At 53.6% G+C, this 24125-nt stretch overlaps 1 protein-coding gene across 15 annotated transcripts in view; it reads left to right on the top strand.

Annotated features, from left to right (window-relative positions):
• The window catches only part of HDAC4 (histone deacetylase 4), a 352930-nt gene that overhangs the window by 236973 nt on the left and 91832 nt on the right, over positions 1-24125 (top strand). For all 15 annotated transcript variants that reach the window (XM_073020204.1, XM_007966865.3, XM_007966864.3 and 12 more), the window contains 3 exons: positions 3177-3298; positions 17764-17895; positions 23643-23755. In XM_073020204.1, coding sequence (XP_072876305.1) covers positions 3177-3298; positions 17764-17895; positions 23643-23755 — 367 coding nt within the window. The remainder of the gene's footprint in view (positions 1-3176; positions 3299-17763; positions 17896-23642; positions 23756-24125) is intronic.

Genomic DNA, 24125 nt, shown 5'->3' with positions numbered 1-24125 from the left:
GTGTGTGGTGTGGGTGGGAGTAGTGTGAAGTGGTGGGTGTGAGTAGTGTGCAGTGTGGGTGGGTGTGAGTAGTGTGCTGTGTGGGTGGGTGTGAGTAGTGCACAGTGTGGGTGGGTGTGAGTAGTGTGAGGTGTGGGTGGGTGTGAGTAGTGTGCGGTGTGGGTGAGAGTATGCGGTGTGGGTGGGTGTGAGTAGTGTGCGGTGTGGGTGGGAGTAGTGTGAAGTGGTGGGTGTGAGTAGTGTGCAGTGTGGATGGGTGTGAGTAGTGTGCTGTGTGGGTGGGTGTGAGTAGTGCGTGGTGTGGGTGGGTGCGAGTAGTGCGCGGTGTGGGAGCCAGTAATAGTGTGATGCAGGTGTGAGTTGGGTGAGCTGCGGGTGTGAGTTGGGTGAGCTGCGGGTGTGAGTGTGTGTGTGACGTGTGGAGGTGAGTCGTGTGAGATGCAGATATGGGTATGGGTGAGGTGTGTGTGGGTGTGAATAGTGTGAGGTGCAGGTATGTGTGGGTGTGAGTAGTGTGAGGCATAGGTATGAGTAGTTGTGTGATGTGCGGATGTGAGTGGGTGTTACTAGTTCTGTGGTGTGCAGATGTGAGCGAGAGTAATTGTGTGCGGTGCGGGTGTGATTGCAGCAGGGATAGAGCTTCACTTCTGCTCACCCTGCTGGATGCTTCTTCACGGAGGGCACGCATGTGCGGTCTGGCCTGGGACCATGTGACCAGGGCTGGGCAGGTGTGACTGGCCCTGATGGTGAGGGCCGCCCTCTCCTGGTGTCTGAAGGGCAGACGCACCGTGGGGTGGACCCTGGCAGTGAACTGGGCTGTGCAGGAGGTGAGGTCGCTCCTGTGGGGTCTCTGGATCCATCCAGGTGGTCCAGCGGGACTGCACTGGCAGTTGGGGTCAGGGCTGAGCCCCTCCTGCACCTGCTGCTCTGCTTGTTTTAAGGTTTGACAAGAAAGTGGGGGTTTTAACACTGAAAGCTCCTCAAAAGATCAGAGCAGTAAGAGAAGGTCTGTTAGATCTTAAACCAGTGTAACTTTTGCAACTCCTGCTTCACTGTAAGCAAACCCTACCGTTCAAATATAATAATAATTTTATTCTATGTATTTACGTGATTTATTATTATGTAAATACTGATCTTTTTAACTCATGGGATGCATGTGCAAGTCACTCCGTGTTTCCTGTGAAGGGAAAAGTGAATGCAGACTTGGTCCCAGACTGTTACTTGGTGTTGAAGAAGTTTGGAATCAGCCAAGATCACATCCCCATAAGACGCAATCTGAAAACACTATTTGGTAGGAAAGAGTGTTGCCCCCAGACCTTTTCATGAGATTGTGAGAGGATGAGCAGAACTACAGGGAAGAGAAGGGAGGCTATCACAAGGCCGTGGTCCCACTTGGAGGCCACAGGCCCTGCACAGGTGCAGACAAGTGTGTCCCAGCCTGACTGCATGGTGGAATTCCCCGGGAAATAGCGAAAGGCTGCTTGGGGTTGGAGGTGTGCCCTGAGCAGTGGGTGGGGCTGGGTTGGGGCGTGGCCTGAAGCTGTGCAGTTTTCCGGAGCTCCCTGACTCCTCAGGTGATGCATGGCCCAGCACCCCATGGCCCAGCACCCCACAGCCCAGCACCCCACATTCCAGCACACCATGTTCCAGCACCCCACATTCCAGCACACCATGTTCCAGCACCCCACAGCTCAGCACCCCATGTTCCAGCACCCCATGGCCCAGCACTGCACAGCCTAGCACCCCACTTTCTAGCACCCCACATTCCAGCACCCCATGTTCCAGCACCCCACGGCCCAGCACCCCATGTTCCAGCACCCCACGGCCCAGCACTGCACGGCCCAGCACCCCACGGCCCAGCACCCCATGTTCCAGCACCCCACGGCCCAGCACCCCATGGCACAGCACTGCACGGCCCAGCACCCCATGTTCCAGCACCCCACGGCCCAGCACCCCACGGCCCAGCACCCCATGGCACAGCACTGCACGGCCCAGCACCCCACGGCCCAGCACCCCATGTTCCAGCACCCCACGGCCCAGCACCCCATGGCGCAGCACTGCACGGCCCAGCACCCCACGGCCCAGGCACCTGGGCTTGCGTCCTTGATTTTGTCTGTGAGTGCCCTTCTGCACATTCTTTGCACTGGTGTGCTCTCCGATATTTAAATATACACCTGTACCCATTTACAAGCTCCCATTCTTAATTCAAATAACTCCAGGTGCATTGCTGTGGCGTACTATGTATTCAAATAGTCTAACAGATTCCAAATAAGTAAGTTGGCAAATTTGTTTCTAGTCATTAAGCAGATTACACAGTTTAAAGACTCAGAATTTATTCCACTCAGCACAGTGTTTTGAGCAAGACTGAGCTGTCAGTGCCATCAAAAAAGGCCTTGCTGATGGTCATCTGGGTGGCAGCCTGCATCCCCGCTCCGGCCCAGGGCTCACCTCCTCCCATGTCCCTCCTCTGGCCATCGTCCTGGCAGACTACTCCTGTCTTGCCGCCTGGAGGGTGTGGAGTTGTACCCAGCTGTTCATACAGGAAGTCCCTTTCGTAGGTCAGCTCCCTGGGCACAGGGTATCAGTAGCTGCCATCCTGTTCCTCCCCCAGAGAGGGAGGTGACTCTGGTGAAGGCGCGGATGACGGGGGTGCCTTCTGCTGAGAGATGGCCCCATGGGCTCCTTCTCTTCAGGTGGCAGTGACAGCCCCAGACATAGCATTTGTTCTTAGACCGTTTTTTGGCCCGTCTCGGCTGCCTATGACCTGACCTTTGATTCCTTACGCCGCAGCCTACTGTCTTCCTCTGCCCCTCCCCACCAGGGACAGGCTCTCTGAGTGGCCAGTGGTGGCCCTGGTAGAGAACAGACCGGGCTGGAGCCATCTAAGAGGACAGGGCCAGGTGGAGAACGGCCACCAGGAAAACCGCCAGAGGTGCTGCCCATCCCAGCCCCGAGCACTGCCGGTCCCACAGAGGAGGATGTGGGCATTGGATGTTTCCTTGCTTGTTTAGCATCCTGTTTGTTTCCATTTAACTTCAGCTAGGGAAGAGGTGCGTCTGTTGAGGTGGGGCTGCGGTTTCAAGTGAAAGATCATCCTGTGTGTGGCTTCTCGGCTGCAGCGTGCCTGGGGCAGTGCCCTGGGCAAACTAAACCGTCTGTCTTTGCCTTCTCTCCAGGAAAACGCAGCACAGTTCCCTTGACCAGAGTTCTCCACCCCAGAGCGGAGTGTCGACCTCCTATAACCACCCAGTCCTGGGAATGTACGACGCCAAAGATGACTTCCCTCTTAGGAAAACAGGTCAGTGTCCCAGGCATGCTGTGGGCCGGGAGGCCTCCTGCACAGGCACCTTCCACGCCACAAGCCACGCAGGGCCCACTGCTGTCTTCCACTTAGAGAAGGAATCACCTGCAGATTTTTAAGTATTTGCTCCTTTCGTTAGAGCATCATTTTGAAAAGATGTCCCTAAGCATTTCCTTATTATTTATTCCTGAAGAAATGAACCTCACGCATGTACACCGCTGATGAAGACTCAGACTCACTTTGAAAGCGCACTCAGTTTAGTCTTCTTTCGGTGGTGTGTTAGACTTTGCCACACTGAGGGGCATCCCCACAGTGCTCACGGGGTGAAGCAGTTCCCGCTGGTGGGCCACGTGCCGTCTGCAAGCAGGTGAGCCTGTGGCCTTCAGGGATGGCTCTGGGCAGTGCCCGGGCAGCAGGGCCTTCCAGGACCCCAGAGTGGGAAGGAAATCTTTACGAGAAAGAAATTCACTGTGTCCTGCAGGGGATGTCCCAGCTGGGCTCAGAGTTACGTGCCACTGTTCTGTCCTAAGCCAGAGGGAGAAGGACATTTAGGCACAGGCAGGTGCCTGGACCATCTTCGAAGCAGGGAGAGGTGGCTGCAGCAGTGTCTGATAAGTCAGGATGAACCCTCTGGGGCTTTCTCAGGGGCCACGGAGGAAGCAGGCAGTGGCTTTAGATAATGGTTAAGGTGGCTGTGGGCAATGCGCTGGGGTAGCAAGAAGAGCAGAGGCCGGGGAGTGGCTTCCAGAGGCTCTGCCCAGAGAAGTGAGGGCAGGAGCCGCAGCAGGCGCTGAGGGCGGGCAGTGCCTCATCCCAGGTATGGCCAGTGGATCCCACAAACTGCAAGGCAGTGTAGGAAATCCCAAGGCATCCTCCCCAGGGGGCGGCTCTTGGAGATGAAATCCTAGGGGCACCACTTTTTCTTGCTAAACAGATTCTGTGTTATCCAAAGGTTTTGGCCAATTCTGGGCGGAAACAACGCACTCAGTCACACAAGGGCTTCTTCACTGGAGCAGTGAGGCTTTGCGAGGGGCTGCTGGGGGCCGTATCAGGCCAGCCACACCCGTGGAGCAGTGGGTCGTATCAGGCCAGCTGTGACCCTAGGGGAGTAGGCCATATCGGGCCAGCCACGTCCCAGGTGCAGTGGGCTGTATTGGGCCAGCTGTGACCCTAGAGGAGTGAGTTATATCAGGTTGGCCATGTCCCAGGTGGAGTGGGCCGTATTGGGCTAGCCATGTTCCCGGTGGAGTGGGCCCTGTTAGGGTGTATTTAGACGGTGGTGTCCCTGGAGCAGTGGGACGTATCAGGCCAGCTATGTCCAGGTGGAGTGGGTCATATCAGGCCGGCCATGATCTGGGTGGAGTGGGTCGTATTGGGTTGGCCGTGTCCCTGGAGGAGTGGGCCATAACAGGCCAGCCATGACCTCAGAGGAGGAGCTGTATTGGGATGGCGGAGACCCTGCTGGAGAAGGCCACCTCAGGATGGCCATGTCCTCTCCAAGTCAGAGGTACAAGAATCCTGCAAACATGGGTGCATTTCCATTTGGGCCATAAGCCTTTATTGGGAAAAGTGAACCTAGAGCTGCTGCTGCTTTGAGTTTCATGGGTGTGAGCCTGTGGTTCTTACTGATGCTTCTACTGACAATGGTCCTGGATTTCACCTGGAGAGCACCCTAAAGCTCGACAGAAAGAACCGATTTAGAGATCCGTATTTTTTCCAGAAAGATGTTCCCAGTAATATCAGGAGAGAATCTGTGGGCCGACTCTTGCAGATCGCCCTCCAGGTTCCCTTTCTGGGGACCGATGCTATTATTAATCAAATTCCATCAACAAAACCAAAGTCCACAGTGAGTGGTGGGCCCTGTGCTGGGAGAGAGACCCGGGGAATGGGGAGGCGAGGAACGTGCCTACCTGGAAGAACCCTGCGCCAGGAACTGGAGCGACACCGAGGGCGGAGGGTGGGAACCCGGAGGTGCTGCCGTCAAGCACTGTGGGTTGGATCTGTGCTCACTCACGTGATGGTTCTGTGTGCCCTGAAGCAAATGCCCTCCGTTCCCCTGGCCTCCATTTCCCCCTCAGCACAGCGGGTCTCCCCACACCCACATCCTCACGGCTGTGGTATGCACCCAGCCCCAGTGTCTCCTCTTGTCCTGGGAGTGATGGCTGTGGCACTGACTCCAGAGCCACAGACCCAGGAGGGAACGTCCGGCGAGAGCTTGGCCGCCAAGCCGAGCAAGTCGGTCTCACGTGGGGACGTGCTTTCCCAGAAACACCCCATCTGGTGCCCTCGCACCAAGGACCCCAGAGCAGTTCCCCAGCACCTCCACACCCCAGCTCGTAGTAGAGCAGCAGCGATGGGGGAGCCCTAGGAGCTGTTTGCACTGGCTCCTCCCCCATCCCAAACATCAGCACTACCTGGGGACCAGCCTCCTATTCTAAGAAACAGAACCTGGCGTGAATACTTCGTAGCAAGGAAGGCTAGCAGCATGGGGGATGGCACCCTGTCACAGCCCTGCCCTGCTGTTCGCCACCAGAGGCCTTTCTCCCATAGGCAGGGCCCCCGCCATCTCTCGCAGTTTCCGTGGCCGTTGGCTTCCTGTGCTGCCTTGTGTTTCTCTGGGGATGATACCGTCTACTGTGCTTCTAACCTTGTGATAGCACTACCCTCCAACTCCCCGCTTCCTTGAGAATGGAAGAGAAAATTCTCTTCTCACACTTCGGGAAATGTTATCTAGAATACATAGTGCTCCAGAAGAACTTAATTAAGATTTGATTGCATTATCAGTTTTTTAAAAAGACATCACTACCACATTCATAATATTAATAACATAAAGATTTCAGAGAAAATGTTTAAACCACTTAAGAGAATAGTTACACACCCTGTATTACCCTTGACATATCGGTCTACTTTCAAACACGTGACGTCACTCATTCTAAGTGATTTACATCTGTGCTTTTCTGCAGTAATTGGTAATATGAAACACGTCATTACATTTTAGTTACGAAGTTCCTTGAATGAATTGAAATGATAATCTTTAATAATTGTGATGTACACTTAAATAATTACATGATTTTAACTTTACATTACCTTATACTGACCTGGCACACAGTTTGCCCACTTCTCCATCTCTAAAGGGCTATTGTATGACCTGTGAGCATGTGAAAAGCTTTGCCCCTGTCTTGTGAATTTTATCATCACCCCATGCATTTTTTGCATGTCCTTTGCTGGCTCTGCTGACAGGTCACATCTGTACCAGCTCAAATGTCTAACCTCCCTGGTGAAAGCAATGCAGTGACTCCTATTCTGAGCTTGGGCATATTCCGGGCATTCACGTCGCCTGTGCCTGTGGGCAGGACCAGGTGCCTGAGTTTCTGCCCAGCTCCTTCTCTCGCCACCTTGGGACTTGGGGGAGCTCTTGAACCTCTCTGTGCCTCAGTTTCATCATCTGTGAAATGTACCTTTAATTTGCTTCTCTCCTGGGGCTGTCATGAGATGTGAATGAATTAATATTTGCAAAGTCTTTCGAGTAGGACCAGATCAGGGTGGTTTCTGCTCTTGTTTCTCTACACTGTTAGGGTGATTTTGATTTTTTTCTCCATCCAATGACTGGTAACTGCCGGACCCAGCATCCCCCCACCTCCTTCCCTCCGTACCCAAGTTCAGGTAGAAGCCAGCAGGAGCCACTTCCTCCACTTAGAGAAGGACCACAAGAATGGGAACACCAAGATTTATACCAAACATCTGGCCAGAAGGGTCCATCTTGCTCTGTTGGCTTTTCAGGGCTCATCTCGTTCCTGGCTTGCCTTCACCTGAGTGCCATCTCCCAGGAGCTCAGAACTAGGCTGGGCTCCAGAGTCAGACCCCTCTACCCAGGGCCTCAGGTCCAGCTCTTCCTGCCAGAGGCCCCGCCCCTTTCCTGGAAGATTGGCAGCAGGGGTGTCTCCACTTCAGAGGTCTTCACCTCCTGCCAGACTTCGGCCCAGGGTGAGGCGGTGCCTGGTCCCTTCCCATGTCTGTGCAGCCTCAAGAGTCGCCCTGACTCTGGGTTTCTGCAGACTCGTGAAGCTGCCAAATGTGTATTTTTAAATGTAGTCATAAGAGACAGAACTGTGTGGATCACTGTTACGGACATAGGATGCTGGATCTTTCCTGCACCGTGTGGGTGTTAGATGGGCTTCACCAGAAACTGCATTTAAGCAGAGCCTTCGAGTTCATGCTCACACTGAGGAATGGAGGCTTTTCCACTTCTAAAAGCAAGCAGCATTCTGTCATTTTGATGATGTTGAAGGATCTTATTTTTCCCCAGTAACATCTTCATCGTCCTAAAGATATTAGTCATCGTGTATTTTTTATAATGACTCTTAAATTTTCCCCTCATGTGACTTCTGATAGATGAAACAAGGCCAAAACAACTAACTGTTGTCCAGCCAGCACAGTTCTTTCCCATTTGTCAGCAGCTTCTTGGACCTGAACACTGAAAACCGTGCACTCCACAGAACGCCTTGTCCAGCATCCTCATGTGTCCCTGGGCACATGGTCCTAGCAGCAAACACTCTCCCCAGCACGTGTCAGGGCCCGGCTGCTGGCCTAGGCTGTGGCACTGCCGTGGATCATCCTGGCTCTTTTAAGGAAGCAAAACGCCAGAGCTCACGTTCAGTGAGACGGTGGCGACCTCAGCCTTGTTCCGGCATTCTCTAGCCTGCCTGGTGGGGTTGGTGCCCACAGTTGGGTGTGAATTGGGAGGGGGCTGGGCTGGTCCTAGGGATGGAGTTCTGATGACCCCTATATGGACCATGGATCTGGGCAGTCAGCCAAAGGTCCTGGGCTCCCCCTGCACTTGCCTCCGTGGTCAGCCTTGGAGAGTGTTCATCTAGCTCTGCCCTCCTCACCCGGGGCCTTCTGAAACCAGTCACTCAAGGTCACGGCTGCCCATGGGAAACATCCATCCGTTGCTTAGATGTGCAGATAAGGATGCATTTTCCTCCATTTTGCGGGGGAAGCTGTCCTGCTTGGTGAGGAAGAGCACAGGGCCTGTGGCCAGGCTGGCGCCCACAACGCTGTGTCCTGGGCAGATGAGACGACCTACTGTTGTGTCCACCGGTCTGCAAGGTGGGGCAGTGGGCGTCCCCTTCATGACTTCATGGCTCTTTCATCAGTCAAGCCCTACAGCTCGTCTATAGGCTGCTCATGGCTTTCTCCTGTGTACTAGTGACCTGAATAAAGTTACAGCTACTTTGTTCTTATCCATGTGTAGAGTAGGCTCAGGGTACTGTGAAATAGGACCAGAGTGTGTTTTCCACCCTGACAAACATCCCTGAGTTTGGGAAGGGGCTGTCTGTTTCACGCAGAGCCTCTGACCATTGCTTGCCGTCTCTTGTTCTAATGCAGTTTGCAGAAACTGCTGGAGAGAGGGGTGGGACGAGGCAGAAATGGGCAGTGCCCACACTTCTTGCTGCTGTGTGTAAAGGTGTGGTATATACCTCAGGAGGTGCAGCGTGGTGAGACTCCCTGCTGCTGTGTGTAAAGGTGTGGTATATACCTCAGGAGGTGCAGCGTGGTGAGACTCCCTGCTGCTGTGTGTAAAGGTGTGGTATATACCTCAGGAGGCGCGGCGTGGTGAGACTCCCTGCTGCTGTATGTAAAGGTGTGGTATATACCTCAGGAGGCGTGGCGTGGTGAGACTCCCTGCTGCTGTGTGTAAAGGTGTGCTATATACCTCAGGAGGCGTGGCGTGGTGAGACTCCCTGCTGCTGTGTGTAAAGGTGTGGTATATACCTCAGGAGGCGCAGCGTGGTGAGACTCCCTGCTGCTGTGTGTAAAGGTGTGGTATGTACCTCAGGAGGCGTGGTGTGGTGAGACTCCCTGCTGCTGTGTGTAAAGGTGTGGTATGTACCTCAGGAGGCGCGGCGTGGTGAGACTCCCTGCTGCTGTGTGTAAAGGTGTGGTATGTACCTCAGGAGGCGCGGCGTGGTGAGACTCCCTGCTGCTGTGTGTAAAGGTGTGGTATATACCTCAGGAGGCGTGGCGTGGTGAGACTCCCTGCTGCTGTGTGTAAAGGTGTGGTATATACCTCAGGAGGTGCGACGTGGTGAGACTCCCTGCTGCTGTGTGTAAAGGTGTGGTATATACCTCAGGAGGCGTGGCGTGGTGAGACTCCCTGCTGCTGTGTGTAAAGGTGTGGTATATACCTCAGGAAGTGCGGTGTGGTGAGACTCCCTGCTGCTGTGTGTAAAGGTGTGGTATATACCTCAGGAGGCGTGGTGTGGTGAGACTCCCTGCTGCTGTGTGTAAAGGTGTGGTATATACCTCAGGAGGCGTGGCGTGGTGAGATTCCCTGCTGCTGTGTGTAAAGGTGTGGTATATACCTCAGGAGGCGTGGCGTGGTGGGAGGCGCGGTGTGGTGAGATTCCCTGCTGCTGTGTGTAAAAGTGTGGTATATACCTCAGGAGGTGCGGCGTGGTGAGACTCCCTGCTGCTGTGTGTAAAGGTGTGGTATATACCTCAGGAGGCGCGGCGTGGTGAGACTCCCTGCTGCTGTGTGTAAAGGTGTGGTATATACCTCAGGAGGCGCGGTGTGGTGAGACTCCCTGCTGCTGTGTGTAAAGGTGTGGTATATACCTCAGGAGGCGCGGTGTGGTGAGACTCCCTGCTGCTGTGTGTAAAGGTGTGGTATGTACCTCAGGAGGCGCGGCGTGGTGAGACTCCCTGCTGCTGTGTGTAAAGGTGTGGTATATACCTCAGGAGGCGTGGTGTGGTGAGACTCCCTGCTGCTGTGTGTAAAGGTGTGGTATATACCTCAGGAGGCGCGGCGTGGTGAGACTCCCTGCTGCTGTGTGTAAAGGTGTGGTATATACCTCAGGAGGCGCGGCGTGGTGAGACTCCCTGCTGCTGTGTGTAAAGGTGTGGTATATACCTCAGGAGGCGTGGTGTGGTGAGACTCCCTGCTGCTGTGTGTAAAGGTGTGGTATATACCTCAGGAAGTGCGGTGTGGTGAGACTCCCTGCTGCTGTGTGTAAAGGTGTGGTATATACCTCAGGAGGCGTGGTGTGGTGAGACTCCCTGCTGCTGTGTGTAAAGGTGTGGTATATACCTCAGGAGGCGCGGCGTGGTGAGACTCCCTGCTGCTGTGTGTAAAGGTGTGGTATATACCTCAGGAGGCGCGACGTGGTGAGACTCCCTGCTGCTGTGTGTAAAGGTGTGGTATATACCTCAGGAAGTGCGGTGTGGTGAGACTCCCTGCTGCTGTGTGTAAAGGTGTGGTATATACCTCAGGAGGCGTGGTGTGGTGAGACTCCCTGCTGCTGTGTGTAAAGGTGTGGTATATACCTCAGGAGGCGTGGCGTGGTGAGATTCCCTGCTGCTGTGTGTAAAGGTGTGGTATATACCTCAGGAGGCGCGGCGTGGTGAGACTCCCTGCTGCTGTGTGTAAAGGTGTGGTATATACCTCAGGAGGCGCGGTGTGGTGAGACTCCCTGCTGCTGTGTGTAAAGGTGTGTGGTATATACCTCAGGAGGCGCAGCATGGTGAGTATCCCTTCAGCTGCCGCTCAGACGGTGGCTGGTGGAATCTCTTGTTCCTCGAGCTACCTTTGAGCAGACAGGAAGAGGGTTAATGTCTGTAATGCCGGCCAGAGCCAACTCAGCCAAGCTTCCTGCTACCAGGTAGGCAGCCTCCCACAGAGATTCAGGGGGTCTTGTGCCGTGCTGGGTCCTCCATCGATTTCATGTTCTTAAAAAGTGAGCGTGAGCATATTCCGAAGGTTCTGAAATAGGCTTTGTTGTGCCTTTCCAAAAAAAGTTAGAGGAATGGTGAGTTTGGTTAAATATTAGGCAGTTTCTGTGTGAGGAACAGTGGGCCACCAAGCGCTCTGTGCCCCATCCTTCCAACTTTGACATCCGTCAAGCCTGAACTCTTCCTAATGTGGAAAGTACTCCAGGAGCTCTTGAACTAATCGTTTTCAAATACATATTTTTTTCCACTGTTCAGTGGTAAAACTACACTGAGATTGACAGCAAATGAAGTATTTTCATTCAGAGGATTGAGGAAGAAAGAGTGTGGAGGAAAGCACGCCACCTGCACACATCACACACGGTACCTTCTTTAAAAGAAGCACAGACGTAATGCGTGCGTGTGATAAATTAAAACAAATTCAGTCCACACACTCTGAATCATACTTCCCAGAGATAGCTGCTGTTATTCGTTTGATATGTATCTGTCCAGATATCTTTCTCTGCCCATGTGTAGGGTGTGTATCTGTGTTTCAGTGTGTGTGTCTGTGTTTGTGTGTGGGGTGTGTATCTGTGTTTCTCTGTGTGTATCTGTGTTTCTGTGTGTCTGTGTTATCTATGTATTTCTGTATCTCTGTTTCTGTGTGTCTGTGTGTCTGTTTCTCTGTGTATATCTGTGTTTCTGTGTATCTGTGTGTATGTCTGTGTTTCTGTGTGTGTGTGTGTTTCTGTGTATCTGTATCTGTGTATGTGTCTGTGTTTCTGTGTGTGTGTATATATCTGTGATTCTGTGTATCTGTTTCTGTGTGTATCTGTGTTTCTGTGTATCTGTGTGTATATCTGTGTATGTATCTGTGTGTGTATCTGTGTTTCTGTGTGAGGGGTGTGCATCTGTGTGTCTGTTTCTGTGTGAGGGGTGTGTATCTGTGTTTCTGTATATCTGTGTGTGTGTTTCTGTGTGTATCTTGTGTTTCTGTGTATCTGTGTGTATATCTGTGTATGTACCTGTGTGTGTATCAGTGTATGTGTCTGTGTTTCTGTGTGAGGGGTGTGTATCTGTGTGTGTCTGTGTTTCTGAGGGGTGTGTATCTGTGTTTCTGTGTATGTGTGTGTGTGTTTCTGTGTATCTGTGTCTCTGTGTGTGTATCTGTTTGTGTGTGTATCTGTGTTTCTATGTATCTGTGTATGTATCTGTGTATGTACCTGTGTGTGTATCTGTTTCTGTGTGTGTATCTGTATGTCTGTGTATCTGTGTTTCTGTGTGTCTGTGTGTATCTGAGTTGTCTTGTTAACAAAAATACCCATTTTGCATTTTCTCCTCTACCTTTATTTTTAATTAATATTAGATTGTGGTCATTATTTCACTTCTACGTAGGAAGCTCAATGCCTTTCTCTCGAGTAGTCTAAGATATAGATGTAAGGTGGACTGTTCTCTAGTTACCATTTTGCCAGCAACTTTGAGCACCTTTCCTCACTGTACTAGTATTTCTGTAGGAAACGTTCTGAAAATGGAACTGCTGGTTCAGAGAGTATGTATATTCTAAAACACTGAGCAAATGGTACCCCCTCGCCAGCAGCCTGAGAGTCCATTGTCCCCACCCTCTCCACGAGCAGGACGGGATGGTGCTGCAGTTCATTCTACCGATTTGGCCGGTGACGAAGATGGCAAGCCTGTTGGTGTTTGAGTGAGCAGTGCCGTCACCATCAGTCAAAGGTGGGCATGCCTGTGTGCTTCCCCCTCCCCAGGATCACGTGAGCAACGTGCTTCAAGGTCGAGGGTGGCTGGTGCCCCGGAGCTGGGCGGCGGGGCCGCCCCGAGCAGGCCCTGTCTTTAGAGCCACCCTGTGCCCAGCATCTGGAACCATGCAGGGCACATGAGGCAGCTCCATCCATGCTGAATGGATGTTGTTTAGCGGCAGTTCGTTTACCTGTTCTTCTGTCAGGCGTTGTCTTTTCTTGTTCCTTTTTAAGTAATGTTTATATGTTGTTCTCAATCCTGTGTTTTCATGTATTATAGAAGTTAGATTCCAGTCTGTCATTTGTCTTCTTCGAATTATCTTTTTATTTATTTTATTGATTTATTTTTTTGAAATGGAACATCGCTCTGTTGCCCAGGCTGGACAACCTCTGCCTCCTGGGTTCAAGCGATTTTCCTGCTTCAGCTTCCCAAGTAGCTGGGACTACAGGTGCCACCACCACACCTGGCTAAGTTTTGTATTTTTAGTAGAGATGGGGTTTCACCATGTTGTTCGGGCTGGTCTCGAACTCCTGACCTCTGCCCGCCTCAGCCACCCAAAGTGCTGGGATTACAGGCGTGAGCCACCATGCCAGGTCAGAATTATCTTTTTATTTTTACCAAAGTAAATAAATGTACATTCACACAGACCCCCACGATGTTCATGACGGGAGAACGGCCGTCCCTGACTGCCTGTCCAGCCTGCGTTATTACAGCTTGTGTCAGGTTCACAGCAGAACCAGAGTCCACCTGGGCTGCATTCACCTTGTAGAAATTTGTCGGGAAGTTGATTGTTTTTTTTCATTTGCTTAGTTTCACACCTGCCTGTTATTCAGGCCCACATTTCAGCATACCTAGGAGACTCTCCTCCGCACAGCAGGCCGCCTGGTGCGTCTGGCCCCACTGCCCGGTGTGTCTGAATGGTCTGGTCTCCTGGCCTGGCCCCGGCCTCCTCTCCCGGGCTCCATGGCCTCCTTTCTGCAGCCTCCTTTGTGCTTACTTTCCTCTGCCATCTTGGTCATGCACGTCTTCCAGTGGCTCCTGGAGAAGTCGTGCATGGAGCATGAGTTTTTGAAGTCCTCGTTACTGGTAAATATCGTTATCCTGTTACACCCTTGGTTGATCATTTGTTTGGGGACGGAAGTTATTTCCTGCAGGGTTTTCAGGTCATCGTCTTGCCCTCGGTGTGGCTGTTGCCGAGTACAAAACTGTTCTCAAGGCCGAGCCTTTGTCCCCAGAGCTCTGAAGCAGTTTGGGATCCCGCAGGTGGGGGATTCTTGGCCTCCGTGTCCAGCTCCTCTTCAGCTGGAGAAGTAGTTCTGGAGTTTCTGCTCATGATTTTCTCCACCCAGCTGATTCTCTCCTCTCCTGGCGTTTTCAGCAATTTGTTGTAGGATCTTTGCACTCCCATTTTTCATCTTTTTATCCTTTTATTCCCCCTTCTGACAATTCTCAAGTTTTTCTCCAGCCCCTTCGTTCTGCACTTGCGTTTTTGTCCTCTTGTCTTTATCCTCTTTAATACTTCCTTTGGTGTCACTTTAGGATGTCAAGGCAGAGCAGCTGGAAGCAGTTACCTCCTCTCTGCAGCTCTGCCTGAGCACCCTGTCCCACAGCGATGTTCTGTGCATTCTCTGCTGCTAAATCAATGAGTTCTTTCCTCACTGGCTGCTGGACATTGCATCAGGCCCACAAAGATACCGCCCTCCACACTCGTGCCGTGTGCACGCATATCCCCTCTGTAAACCCGGCCGCTAAACAGTTAAAGCATTCCGGCTCTGAGAGCCGCTTCACCTGCAGCTGACTCTCAGGATGTTTCAGTTGGGAGGAGCGAGCCTGTGTCTCCATCAGAATTGCTTCTGGCAGAAGGATGAAGGCACCTGCTAGGCATTGGGCACTGTGTTGAATTTTAAGGTTGTGATTAGAATGTTGTGCCGCCTTAATTAGTCATTTACTTGATTGGCTTCAGGAGAAACGATCTCACCTGCTCCCCGTTCCCCAAGGAGCAGACACTGCATTTGGAAGTACAGTTGGCATCCTTCCTGCCCTCACCCATACGTGGTGGGAGCGACTTTTCCATGAGGCCTCTGGCCTGATACTTTGGTTCTGTCAGTGTACGTGCAGCCCTCTGAGGGGTGGGATCCAGTTCCTGCAGTTCCTCTGCCTGGCCACGTCGTGCCTGGAATGAGTGGAAGGCCCACGAGGGTGGTGAAGGGGCTGCTGCCCTGAGCCGGTGCACGTGCAGCCTCCACCCTCACCGTCACCAGGTACCGGCTTACCTGCATCTTCCACTTTGGCAGAATTATTGGAGTTCCAGGCATTGTGCAAGCTTTAAGACACATGCATTTAGGACTGAAATTGTAGGTCACTATGTCTTAAGTCAATCTATGAGACGCCCGGCCTGGAAGTAATGAGGGAGGGCAGGAAGCAGGAAGGCTGGCCACCCTGAAAGCAGGCAGTAAGCTGGTCCTCGTGGTGTGCAGCTCCCCCAGCTGCCTTCTGCCCCCTAGGCCTTCTCTGTTCTCCCCAGAAAGGCCACTTCATGTGCCCTGGGCAGGCTCCAGTGTCCCCCTTCTCTCCTGGTCCACGTGCTGCTGCTCAGTCCCCTCCCCCAGCCCTGCATCCGAAGCCCTGCTTGTCTGATAGGTTCTGGGGGCAAGTCAGAGTGCTGAATAGCCCACGGGGCAGGGAAGAGTGAAGGGCCCCAGCCTCACGCCATGCTGTCCTTGGCAGTGCTGGCGTGGTGTCCTGGAGCCTCCTGGTCAGCCGCAGCCACCCTGCAGGCAGAGCCAACCAGGGACGTGCAGTCAGCTAGAATCAGGGAGGCCAGGCAGGTGTGCAGGCTGGGAGGCAGAGGATAAACAGGTGAGGGGACAGAAGAATTCCAGGTGCTGAGAAGGCAGCTGGGAGGAAAACAGGGCAGTGGGGCTGTGGAGGATCAGGGCAGCCTTGGGAGGGGTGTGGAGCAGAGGCCTGAGGAAGGGGAGGGGAGGGGAGGGGTGGGGTGAAGCAGCCACCACAGGGCTGTCTTCAAGAGTCTCTTGCACAAGGAGTCTGGAGTGCCCGGCAGGGCTGCGGAGGATCTGCGACCCGACCGATGACCTGGGGGCAGCGTGGTGACCCCCACAGGGCCTGGGGGAGGCCGTGCACTGGGCTGCAGTAGCACAGCCAGTCCATGGTGGCCTGGAGTGACCATGTCACGCCTGCCTCCCGATGCCACGTGTCCCACTCCACGTGGCAGGGCAGCCACCGAGGAAGGCCTTTGACACAGGGCCGGGGACCCTGTGCTCTTCTGTGGGCACACACAGCCCCTGCCTCTCAGAAGTGGCTCCTGCCCACCATCAGTGGCTCCTGTCCCCGGCCCGGGGAATCCCTGCAGAGCCCATGTGGGTTTCAGGGGAGATGTGATGGTGGGAGAGGAGGTACCGTTTTCTTGCCTAGTCATCAGCTGGGTTTTTTGGCTTGGCTTTTTTTGTTGTGTTTTATTTTTTGAATAATGGCAAGAAACCCAGTGTGGAAATAGAAGTAGAGCATGTGAATCTATGTTTGCCTCAGTCGGTTGTGTTAGGCACAGAAGCGTGCCCTGGTCAGTAACCCATGGAGAGGCCGGCTTGTGGCTGAACCCGTCATCTGTCGTCATCTAGGTCCTCCGAGCCACAGCACAGAGGCCCCGCTCCCTGCAGAGCAGGCTGAGGCTCAGATTCTGGCACCTGCTCACAGCACCTCTGGTTTCTCTGGGAAGCCTGTTTTAGGGAGCTTGCTTCTCCCACATCCTTCTAAGACCTGCAGAAAAACTGACCCTGACTCAAAGCCTTTTCCAGAGTGGGAAGGTCCTGGGCTGCCCGCATGTCCCAAAGAGTGAAGTCACATGGGGCCGGGTCCCCGTCGCCCAGCCACATCAGTCCTGCTTCCAGGAGAAACTCCATCTCATTCCTGGTTGCTCTGGAAGCAGTGCACTTCCTGTTCCAGAAAGATTCAGAACAGCAGGAGTGCTGATTCTTTAAAAAGAGGTAAAATCTCCCAATTTGCAAATCTACAAGTGGTAGAACCTTGAAAGTAAAACCTCAGAACTCAAAGGCTTGTGTGGCACACGTCTCCACGGCAGTATTCTTGGCGCTGTTCTGGACTCTGAAAGCCCAATAACCTCTCCCGGGTGGGTTTGAGGATTTCTTTGCCTCCGGTTGCTGCCTTTACATCCCTGGTGCTTCCCAAGGCAGGCCCTGCCCCAGAGGTTTGGGTTCCAGATGCAGATGAGTTGGGAACCACCATGGGCTGGAAGATGCAGATTCACAAATGGCTCTGTCCGCACAGGCAGAGCTGTTCACAGAAACCGACCCACGCCCATTACCTTCACCCTGTGGTCAGATGAGAGGTGAAGCTGGCACAGGTGCTGGGATGGGCTTTGCTGAGCCTCACCAGGTGGGAGTGGGGATAGCAGCCTGACGCTCTGGAGGCCTCACTGACATAGCTGGGGCGATGCATAGGTGAGCAAAAAGTGTGCAACGTGGACACCATCCTCACATCCCTGGGCCCGGTGTCACATCCCTGTTTGTCAGTCTTTGTCTGGTTTTAGAGCAACACAGCTATAAAGATAGGGGTGTATTATCTAGAAGAGCATTAGTTACGAGACATCGCCATTAAGTGACTTCACACCTCAGCAACCCCCTGCCACGCCCAGAGAATCAGCTTGTCAGTCCTGTTTCCCATCTGCTGGAAAGCGCAGTCGTGGCCTGATTCTGTGAAGATGCTGCCAGCGCTTGCGTAATGCTGTGGTCACAGAAGTTTATCCAAAGCACCAGATACATTTTATTCATTATTTGGGACTGATGAATGGGGTTAGAATCCCCTGCTTCGTGAGTTCCCGTCGCTGTCCCCTGCAGCAACATGGCAGTGTTGAGCGAATATGTATTCCCCAGAGTGCATATTTTTAAAAAACCACCAACAGGATAACCTTGAGCCCAGTGGTATCTGCCTGGCTGTAATGACATCTCCTTTCCGTGCAGCTTCTGAACCGAATCTGAAATTACGGTCCAGGCTAAAGCAGAAAGTGGCCGAAAGACGGAGCAGCCCTCTGCTACGCAGGAAAGACGGGCCAGTGGTCACTGCTTTAAAAAAGCGTCCGTTGGATGTCACAGGTATGTCAGCTGAGCAGGTACACCTGCCCCACTGCCCTCTCTGCCAGGCCTTCCTGTCCTAGGCGGTTTCTCTCGGGAGCCTATGAAAACCCACGTGTCTGCCTGATGCTGTCAACCCCCAGTGTGGTCCTGTTCCCATGACGCTGGAAGTGCCAGGCCCAGGGGACGAGGCTTGATGACTCTAGGGTGTCTAAGCCAGGCCCCGCTCTCGGTGTTAGTGACTCAGAGCTGGTTCTAGTTGGGCTCAGGTACACGAGGGTGCCCCAGCTTGGCACTGTGGGAGATCCGTTCAGGAGCTTGAGTTGCGGCTTCTCTGAAGGTGGATCTTAACCAGTGCCGTCCTAGTAGTGCTGAATCGTGTTCCCTGCCCTGCTCTCCGCTGTCCCTGAGCGGTGTCTGAACCACCGGGACATTTTAACGTCTTCCCACACCGGAGCACCCATCAGCTGAGCAGGAGAGGGAAGCAAGGAGTGAAGTTGCTTCAGCCTGGCCCTAGTGACGTGTCACGGTTGGCCCCATCTAGTGGTGGATACGCGGAAGGACAAGACTGGGCAGAGCGCCATCCTGAAGGCTCAACCGTCCCTCTCGAGGGCATATCCCCGTCCAGAGCACCACCCACCCACAACCACCACCAGGGGACACCCCCTCACCCACTGCTCCTGAAATCACAGCACCAGGATAAAGGGGCTGCTTGGGGACAGCCTGGATAGAGGGGAGGCAGTGGACATGTTTGCACAACAGAAAGCGTTCGATTTGAAGGCCGAGGCTCATGGTAGCTGGTCTGTGAAAGGCATAGTTCCACTGAGCAGGCTGTTGGCCTAGGGAAGGCTGGGAGGGGGCTCCTGGTGCCATGCCCTGTGCGTGTGAGCGTTGGCATTGCACATGGACTCTGCTTCTGCAGTGAGGTGAGAGCCAGACCTCCCTGCTGAACACAGGGCCCTGCCTGTTTCTCGTGCCCTGTCCCCTGTCTACTTTAGGAGCTCTTAGCCCCAGTCTAAGGGTCTGGGTCTGGATATTTGTGGATTTCTATTAAAAAGTATCTGACAGCTTCATGCCCGGGGGAACTCCATATTTGTCATTTCTGATGTAGGTTTCTTTCCTCTGGCCATTGTAGTACACACAGACCTTGTCTACAGCCATCAAGAAATGTTATAATCTACAGTTTCACTATGTCTAACTGACTGGGGAAGATTCAGTTCCAATGAGGAATCATGTGAGTTAAAAGCTTGCAAACTCCAATGCAGCCTTTTTTCTGTGAGCAGTGCCTTGCTTGGCCAGCTCTAATGGACCCGTGAACCGTTGCATTTTGTTTTTTGTTTTAAGCGTGCAGTGGGTGAGACAGAGTCTTCAGCAAGCTTCTTCTGAGTGTTAAAGCTAGTGTTCCTGTTGTCACCCAGTGACTACCGAGAACTGTTTTTGAGTCAGCACTGGGCTTGGCACAAAAATAGTGAGACAGAGTCCTTGCTTGGAAGGAGCTTGTGATCTAATTTGAGCAAGCAGCACATCACACGTGAGACCGTCCAGGAGCCGTGAGTGACAGGGCCTGATCACTGCTGAGCTCACCCAGGAGTCATGCGTGACAGGGCGTGATCAGTGCTGAGCTCACCCAGGAGCCACGCGTGACAGGGCGTGATCAGTGCTGAGCTCACCCAGGAGCCACGCGTGACAGGGCGTGATCAGTGCTGAGCTCACCCAGGAGCCACGCGTGACAGGGCGTGATCAGTGCTGAGCTCACCCAGGAGTCATGCGTGACAGGGCGTGATCAGTGCTGAGCTCACCCAGGAGCCACACGTGACAGGGCCTGATCACTGCTGAGCTCACCCAGGAGTCATGCGTGACAGGGCGTGATCAGTGCTGAGCTCACCCAGGAGCCACGCGTGACAGGGCGTGATCAGTGCTGAGCTCACCCAGGAGCCACGCGTGACAGGGCGTGATCAGTGCTGAGCTCACCCAGGAGCCACACGTGACAGGGCGTGATCAGTGCTGAGCTCACCCAGGAGCCACGCGTGACAGGGCGTGATCAGTGCTGAGCTCACCCAGGAGTCACGCGTGACAGGGCGTGATCAGTGCTGAGCTCACCCAGGAGCCACATGTGACAGGGCCTGATCACTGCTGAGCTCACCCAGGAGTCATGCGTGACAGGGCGTGATCAGTGCTGAGCTCACCCAGGAGCCACGCATGACAGGGCGTGATCGGTGCTGACCTCACCCCAGAGTCATGTGTGACAGGACGTCATCAGTGCTGAGGTCACCCAGGAGTCATGCGTGACAGGGCGTGATCAGTGCTGAGCTCACCCAGGAGCCACACGTGACAGGGCCTGATCACTGCTGAGCTCACCCAGGAGTCATGCGTGACAGGGCGTGATCAGTGCTGAGCTCACCCAGGAGCCACGCGTGACAGGGCGTGATCGGTGCTGACCTCACCCCAGAGTCATGTGTGACAGGACGTCATCAGTGCTGAGCTCACCCAGGAGTCATGTGTGACAGGGCGTGATCACTGCTGAGCTCACCCAGGAGTCATGCGTGACAGGGTGTGATCAGTGCTGAGCTCACCCAGGAGCCATGTGTGACAGGGCGTGATCAGTGCTGAACTCACCCAGGAGTCATGTGTGACAGGGCATGGTCAGTGCTGAGCTCACCCAGGAGTCATGTGTGACAGGATGTGTTCAGTGCTGAGCTCACCCAGGAGTCATATGTGACAGGGCGTGTTCAGTGCTGAGCTCACCCAGGAGCCATGTGTGACAAGGCATGATCAGTGCTGAGCTCACCCAGGAGTCATACGTGACAGGGCGTGTTCAGTGCTGAGCTCACCCAGGAGTCATACGTGACAGGGCGTGTTCAGTGCTGAGCTCACCCAGGAGTCATACGTGACAGGGCGTGTTCAGTGCTGAGCTCACCCAGGAGCCATGTGTGACAAGGCATGATCAGTGCTGAGCTCACCCAGGAGTCATACGTGACAGGGCGTGTTCAGTGCTGAGCTCACCCAGGAGTCATATGTGACAGGGCGTGTTCAGTGCTGAGCTCACCCAGGAGTCATACGTGACAGGGCGTGTTCAGTGCTGAGCTGTGGCATAGAGAGAGCCCATGCCGAGGGACCTAGGGGCTGGGAGATCAGCACAAGCCACCCTGAGCCAGCAGAGCTCTGCAGAAGGTGGCATTTTCACTGGGACTTGGCGGGTGAGTGGGGCTGGGGCAGAGAGGCAGAGGGTTGTGCATCTCCTGGCCAGCACTGGCACCAGGGAGCTGCCACCGTGGGGAGGCGCTCTTGAGTGGAGCCGATTTTCAGAAGACAGGTATTAGGCAGGGTGGTCCCACACGGAGCAGCGGAGGCAGTCGCGGTTCTTGGCAGATAGAGAGCCAGGTGGATACTCTGCTTTTTCTCAGTCACTAATTAAATGGGTGTCTACTGTAGAGCACAAGGAAGAAAATGCATTCCCATACGCACTCTGTCCAGAGTGAATCCTGCTCACCCTGCACGCCCTGCCGCAGCCCGTGTTCTGCACCTTCCTCACCGCTGAGTTCTCACCACTTCCTGCCCCATCCTGCATCCTCCACTCAATTTCAGCCACACGCATTTTATGCACCTCCAGTGGTGTTCCTGTTTTGCTGATCTAAGTAATACTATGAAGATTATGCGTTTATATGAATTTTCTTAGACCTATTCAGGAAGTAGAATACAAAAAAAAAAAAAATTAACCTCATTGAGTTAAAAGTGGGTGGAAAGTTACACGTACAATTTTTACCATCCCCAAAAGTTGTCCGGAGTCCCCAGGCACACGTGTGAGGGTGTTTATCTGATGACACAGCTGGGAGGCGCCCATTTCAAGGAAGATCTGCTGGATCTTGGTGTGTAGCTGGAGACAGGTTAACATCAGAGAGCAGGGGTCTAGGGCGGGCCACAATGGGCTTCAGGTAGGGCAGAGGTGGGAGAGTTGGAGGGGACTAGAGAAGGCGGGTCCTGCTTTCTTGAGTGAAATGCAAACACTGGCTCAGCCCAGTTGGCATTCTCAGAATGCCCACTCACAGTGCAAATAACATGGCCTCGGCAGCCGGAGAGGCCTACCTCTGGAGTTAGTGTCTGGTGGAAGTGAGAGGGTGGGAGGACCAGGGAGAGAAAGAGGAGGGGACAGGGTCGGGACCCGGTCCTGTATTCATGCTCAGTGCCCGGGACCGTGAGCTGACCCCACACTCATTTGAGCTCCAAGAGCCATGGGGAGCAGCTGGTGTAGAGCTTCTGGGTGGACATAGTGGTTTGCCCTGGAGAGGTTTAGACTGCCCTGCTGTCAAGGGCAAGATGTACCCTGTGTGTTCCTGGGTGGGCAGCATGGTCAACAGAGGAGGCGCACCTTCACCGTCTAGCTGGGTTAACTCTGGTATGCAGACGCCCTTGATGGCTCCCTCAAGCCTTGTGGCCTGGGACGAGTGATGTCACTGCTCCGTGCCTCAATCTCCTCTTCCGTGAAACAGGGTCATAATGGCACCTTCCTCCAACAGTGACTGAGAGATGGATGAGCTGTGTTTGGAATCAGGTCTGCCAGGTTGGGGGAGCTGTGGGTGTCTTTTCCTGTCCCCCCACCCTCCTCATCCTCCTCACTGTGGCTCAGGGCTATATTTGCAGAGTCACCACCTCCAGCAGGCGTGGATACCATGTGAGTCAGCATGAGTGGGCGCCTGCATCCTCGTGGGCTCCGGGAGGACCCGGGCAGCAAGCAGACCGTGGAGGAGGCTTTGCTGGGGACGGCTCCTTTGAGGGGCTACTTGGGGAAAATGTCCCTTAACCTCCCCTCCACGACCCCACCATGCCCCTTCCTTCTGACCTGTATGCGCTGCGCGTATGGGTTGGAGCGAGATTCTGAGCACCCGGAGTCATTGCTGAACAGCAGACGCCTGGAGTTCTCGAGGCAAATAGGTCACGTTGTGTTTTCTTTGGAAAGCTTCAACCAGATGATGCCATTGTTAAAATGCCATTAAACTAAACATCATATGACAAGCCAAACAAATCCTTGCATGAATATCAAGAGCTGTAGTGGCCTCCCACGGTGGATGTGTGTGCCCGAAATAACAGCAGGCCCCTTCAGAGGTGAAGGGATCTTTGGATTGGACGTGGCTCCTTTTGGAAGTCACATTCAGTCAGAGCGGAATCTGGTCTCATTAACCAGGGTCAAGCCACGCAGATGGTTAAAGATCCTCTAAGACTGTCTGAGCGTGTGTTTTTCAGTAGCACTGATAGATCTCAGGAGACACTGGCTATATTTTCCCCTGGATGCTTGCTGCTATGTAGGGAAAATGAGAGGATTCAGCCCAGAGTCAACACTAATGGTAGGTTACTTTATTTTGAACGAAGCTTTTTATAGTGAGCACAGGAAAGCTGACCTTTTGCTTTTCAAAGTCACTTAGCTTCTGCATTTCCTGGTCTTCTGTTGTTAGGTTACTAATAAGTGTTTAAGGATTTATCTTTTTGGTGTGTAAAATGGTCTTGAAAATCAAACGAGGTATAAAATTGGCAACGTGCATGTCCTAGAAAAAGTGAAGTCAATGGCCAAACTAGAAAATCAGAAATCAGCATCATACTTTCTTTTTTGAAACCATGGCCATGTTCTTTTTGTTGGGACCCCTGCCTGTTGCAAGCTAACAAGCAGGTCCGTGGAAGGCACCGGGCATTCGGGCCACAGGTCAGCGCGGCCCTCCCTCCGCGTGGCCCTCCATCCACATGGAGTAACACTCACCAGGGTATTTCTGCCTCTGCAGATTCCGCGTGCAGCAGCGCCCCAGGCTCTGGACCCAGCTCACCCAACAACAGCTCCGGGAGCGTCAGCGCAGAGAACGGCATCGCGCCTGCCGTCCCCAGCATCCCGGCGGAGGTCAGTGCCAAGCGTTTGTCCTGTGTCCCATGGCGAGAGTCGGACTCGAGACAGATGGGCTCAAAATGACCCCACTTTGCACTTGCCCTTCACTCTTCACCTTCCAGTTTGGGGTGAGGGAAAGTGGCCTGTGAACCGTCCTGAAAAGGACGCAGTTGGAGGTTGCTTAACCCTCCTGCCTTCCTCTCATCACAGACATCTCCTTGCATTATGAACACACTCATTCCAGGCACGTCGGAGACAGCCCTGAGCCTGGTCCTTTCTCCTGACCTCTTCCAGAGCAGATGTCCCTAGATGGTGTCACAGCACAAGCCCACACGTGGCAGGCGCTCTAGGTAGACAGGACCCTGCTGCCCGGCTCACCGTGGTC

Source organism: Chlorocebus sabaeus, chromosome 10 (assembly GCF_047675955.1).
Source record: "Chlorocebus sabaeus isolate Y175 chromosome 10, mChlSab1.0.hap1, whole genome shotgun sequence".
NCBI classification, from domain to species: Eukaryota; Metazoa; Chordata; class Mammalia; order Primates; family Cercopithecidae; genus Chlorocebus; species Chlorocebus sabaeus.
This window is presented reverse-complemented; position numbering and strand designations above follow the sequence as displayed.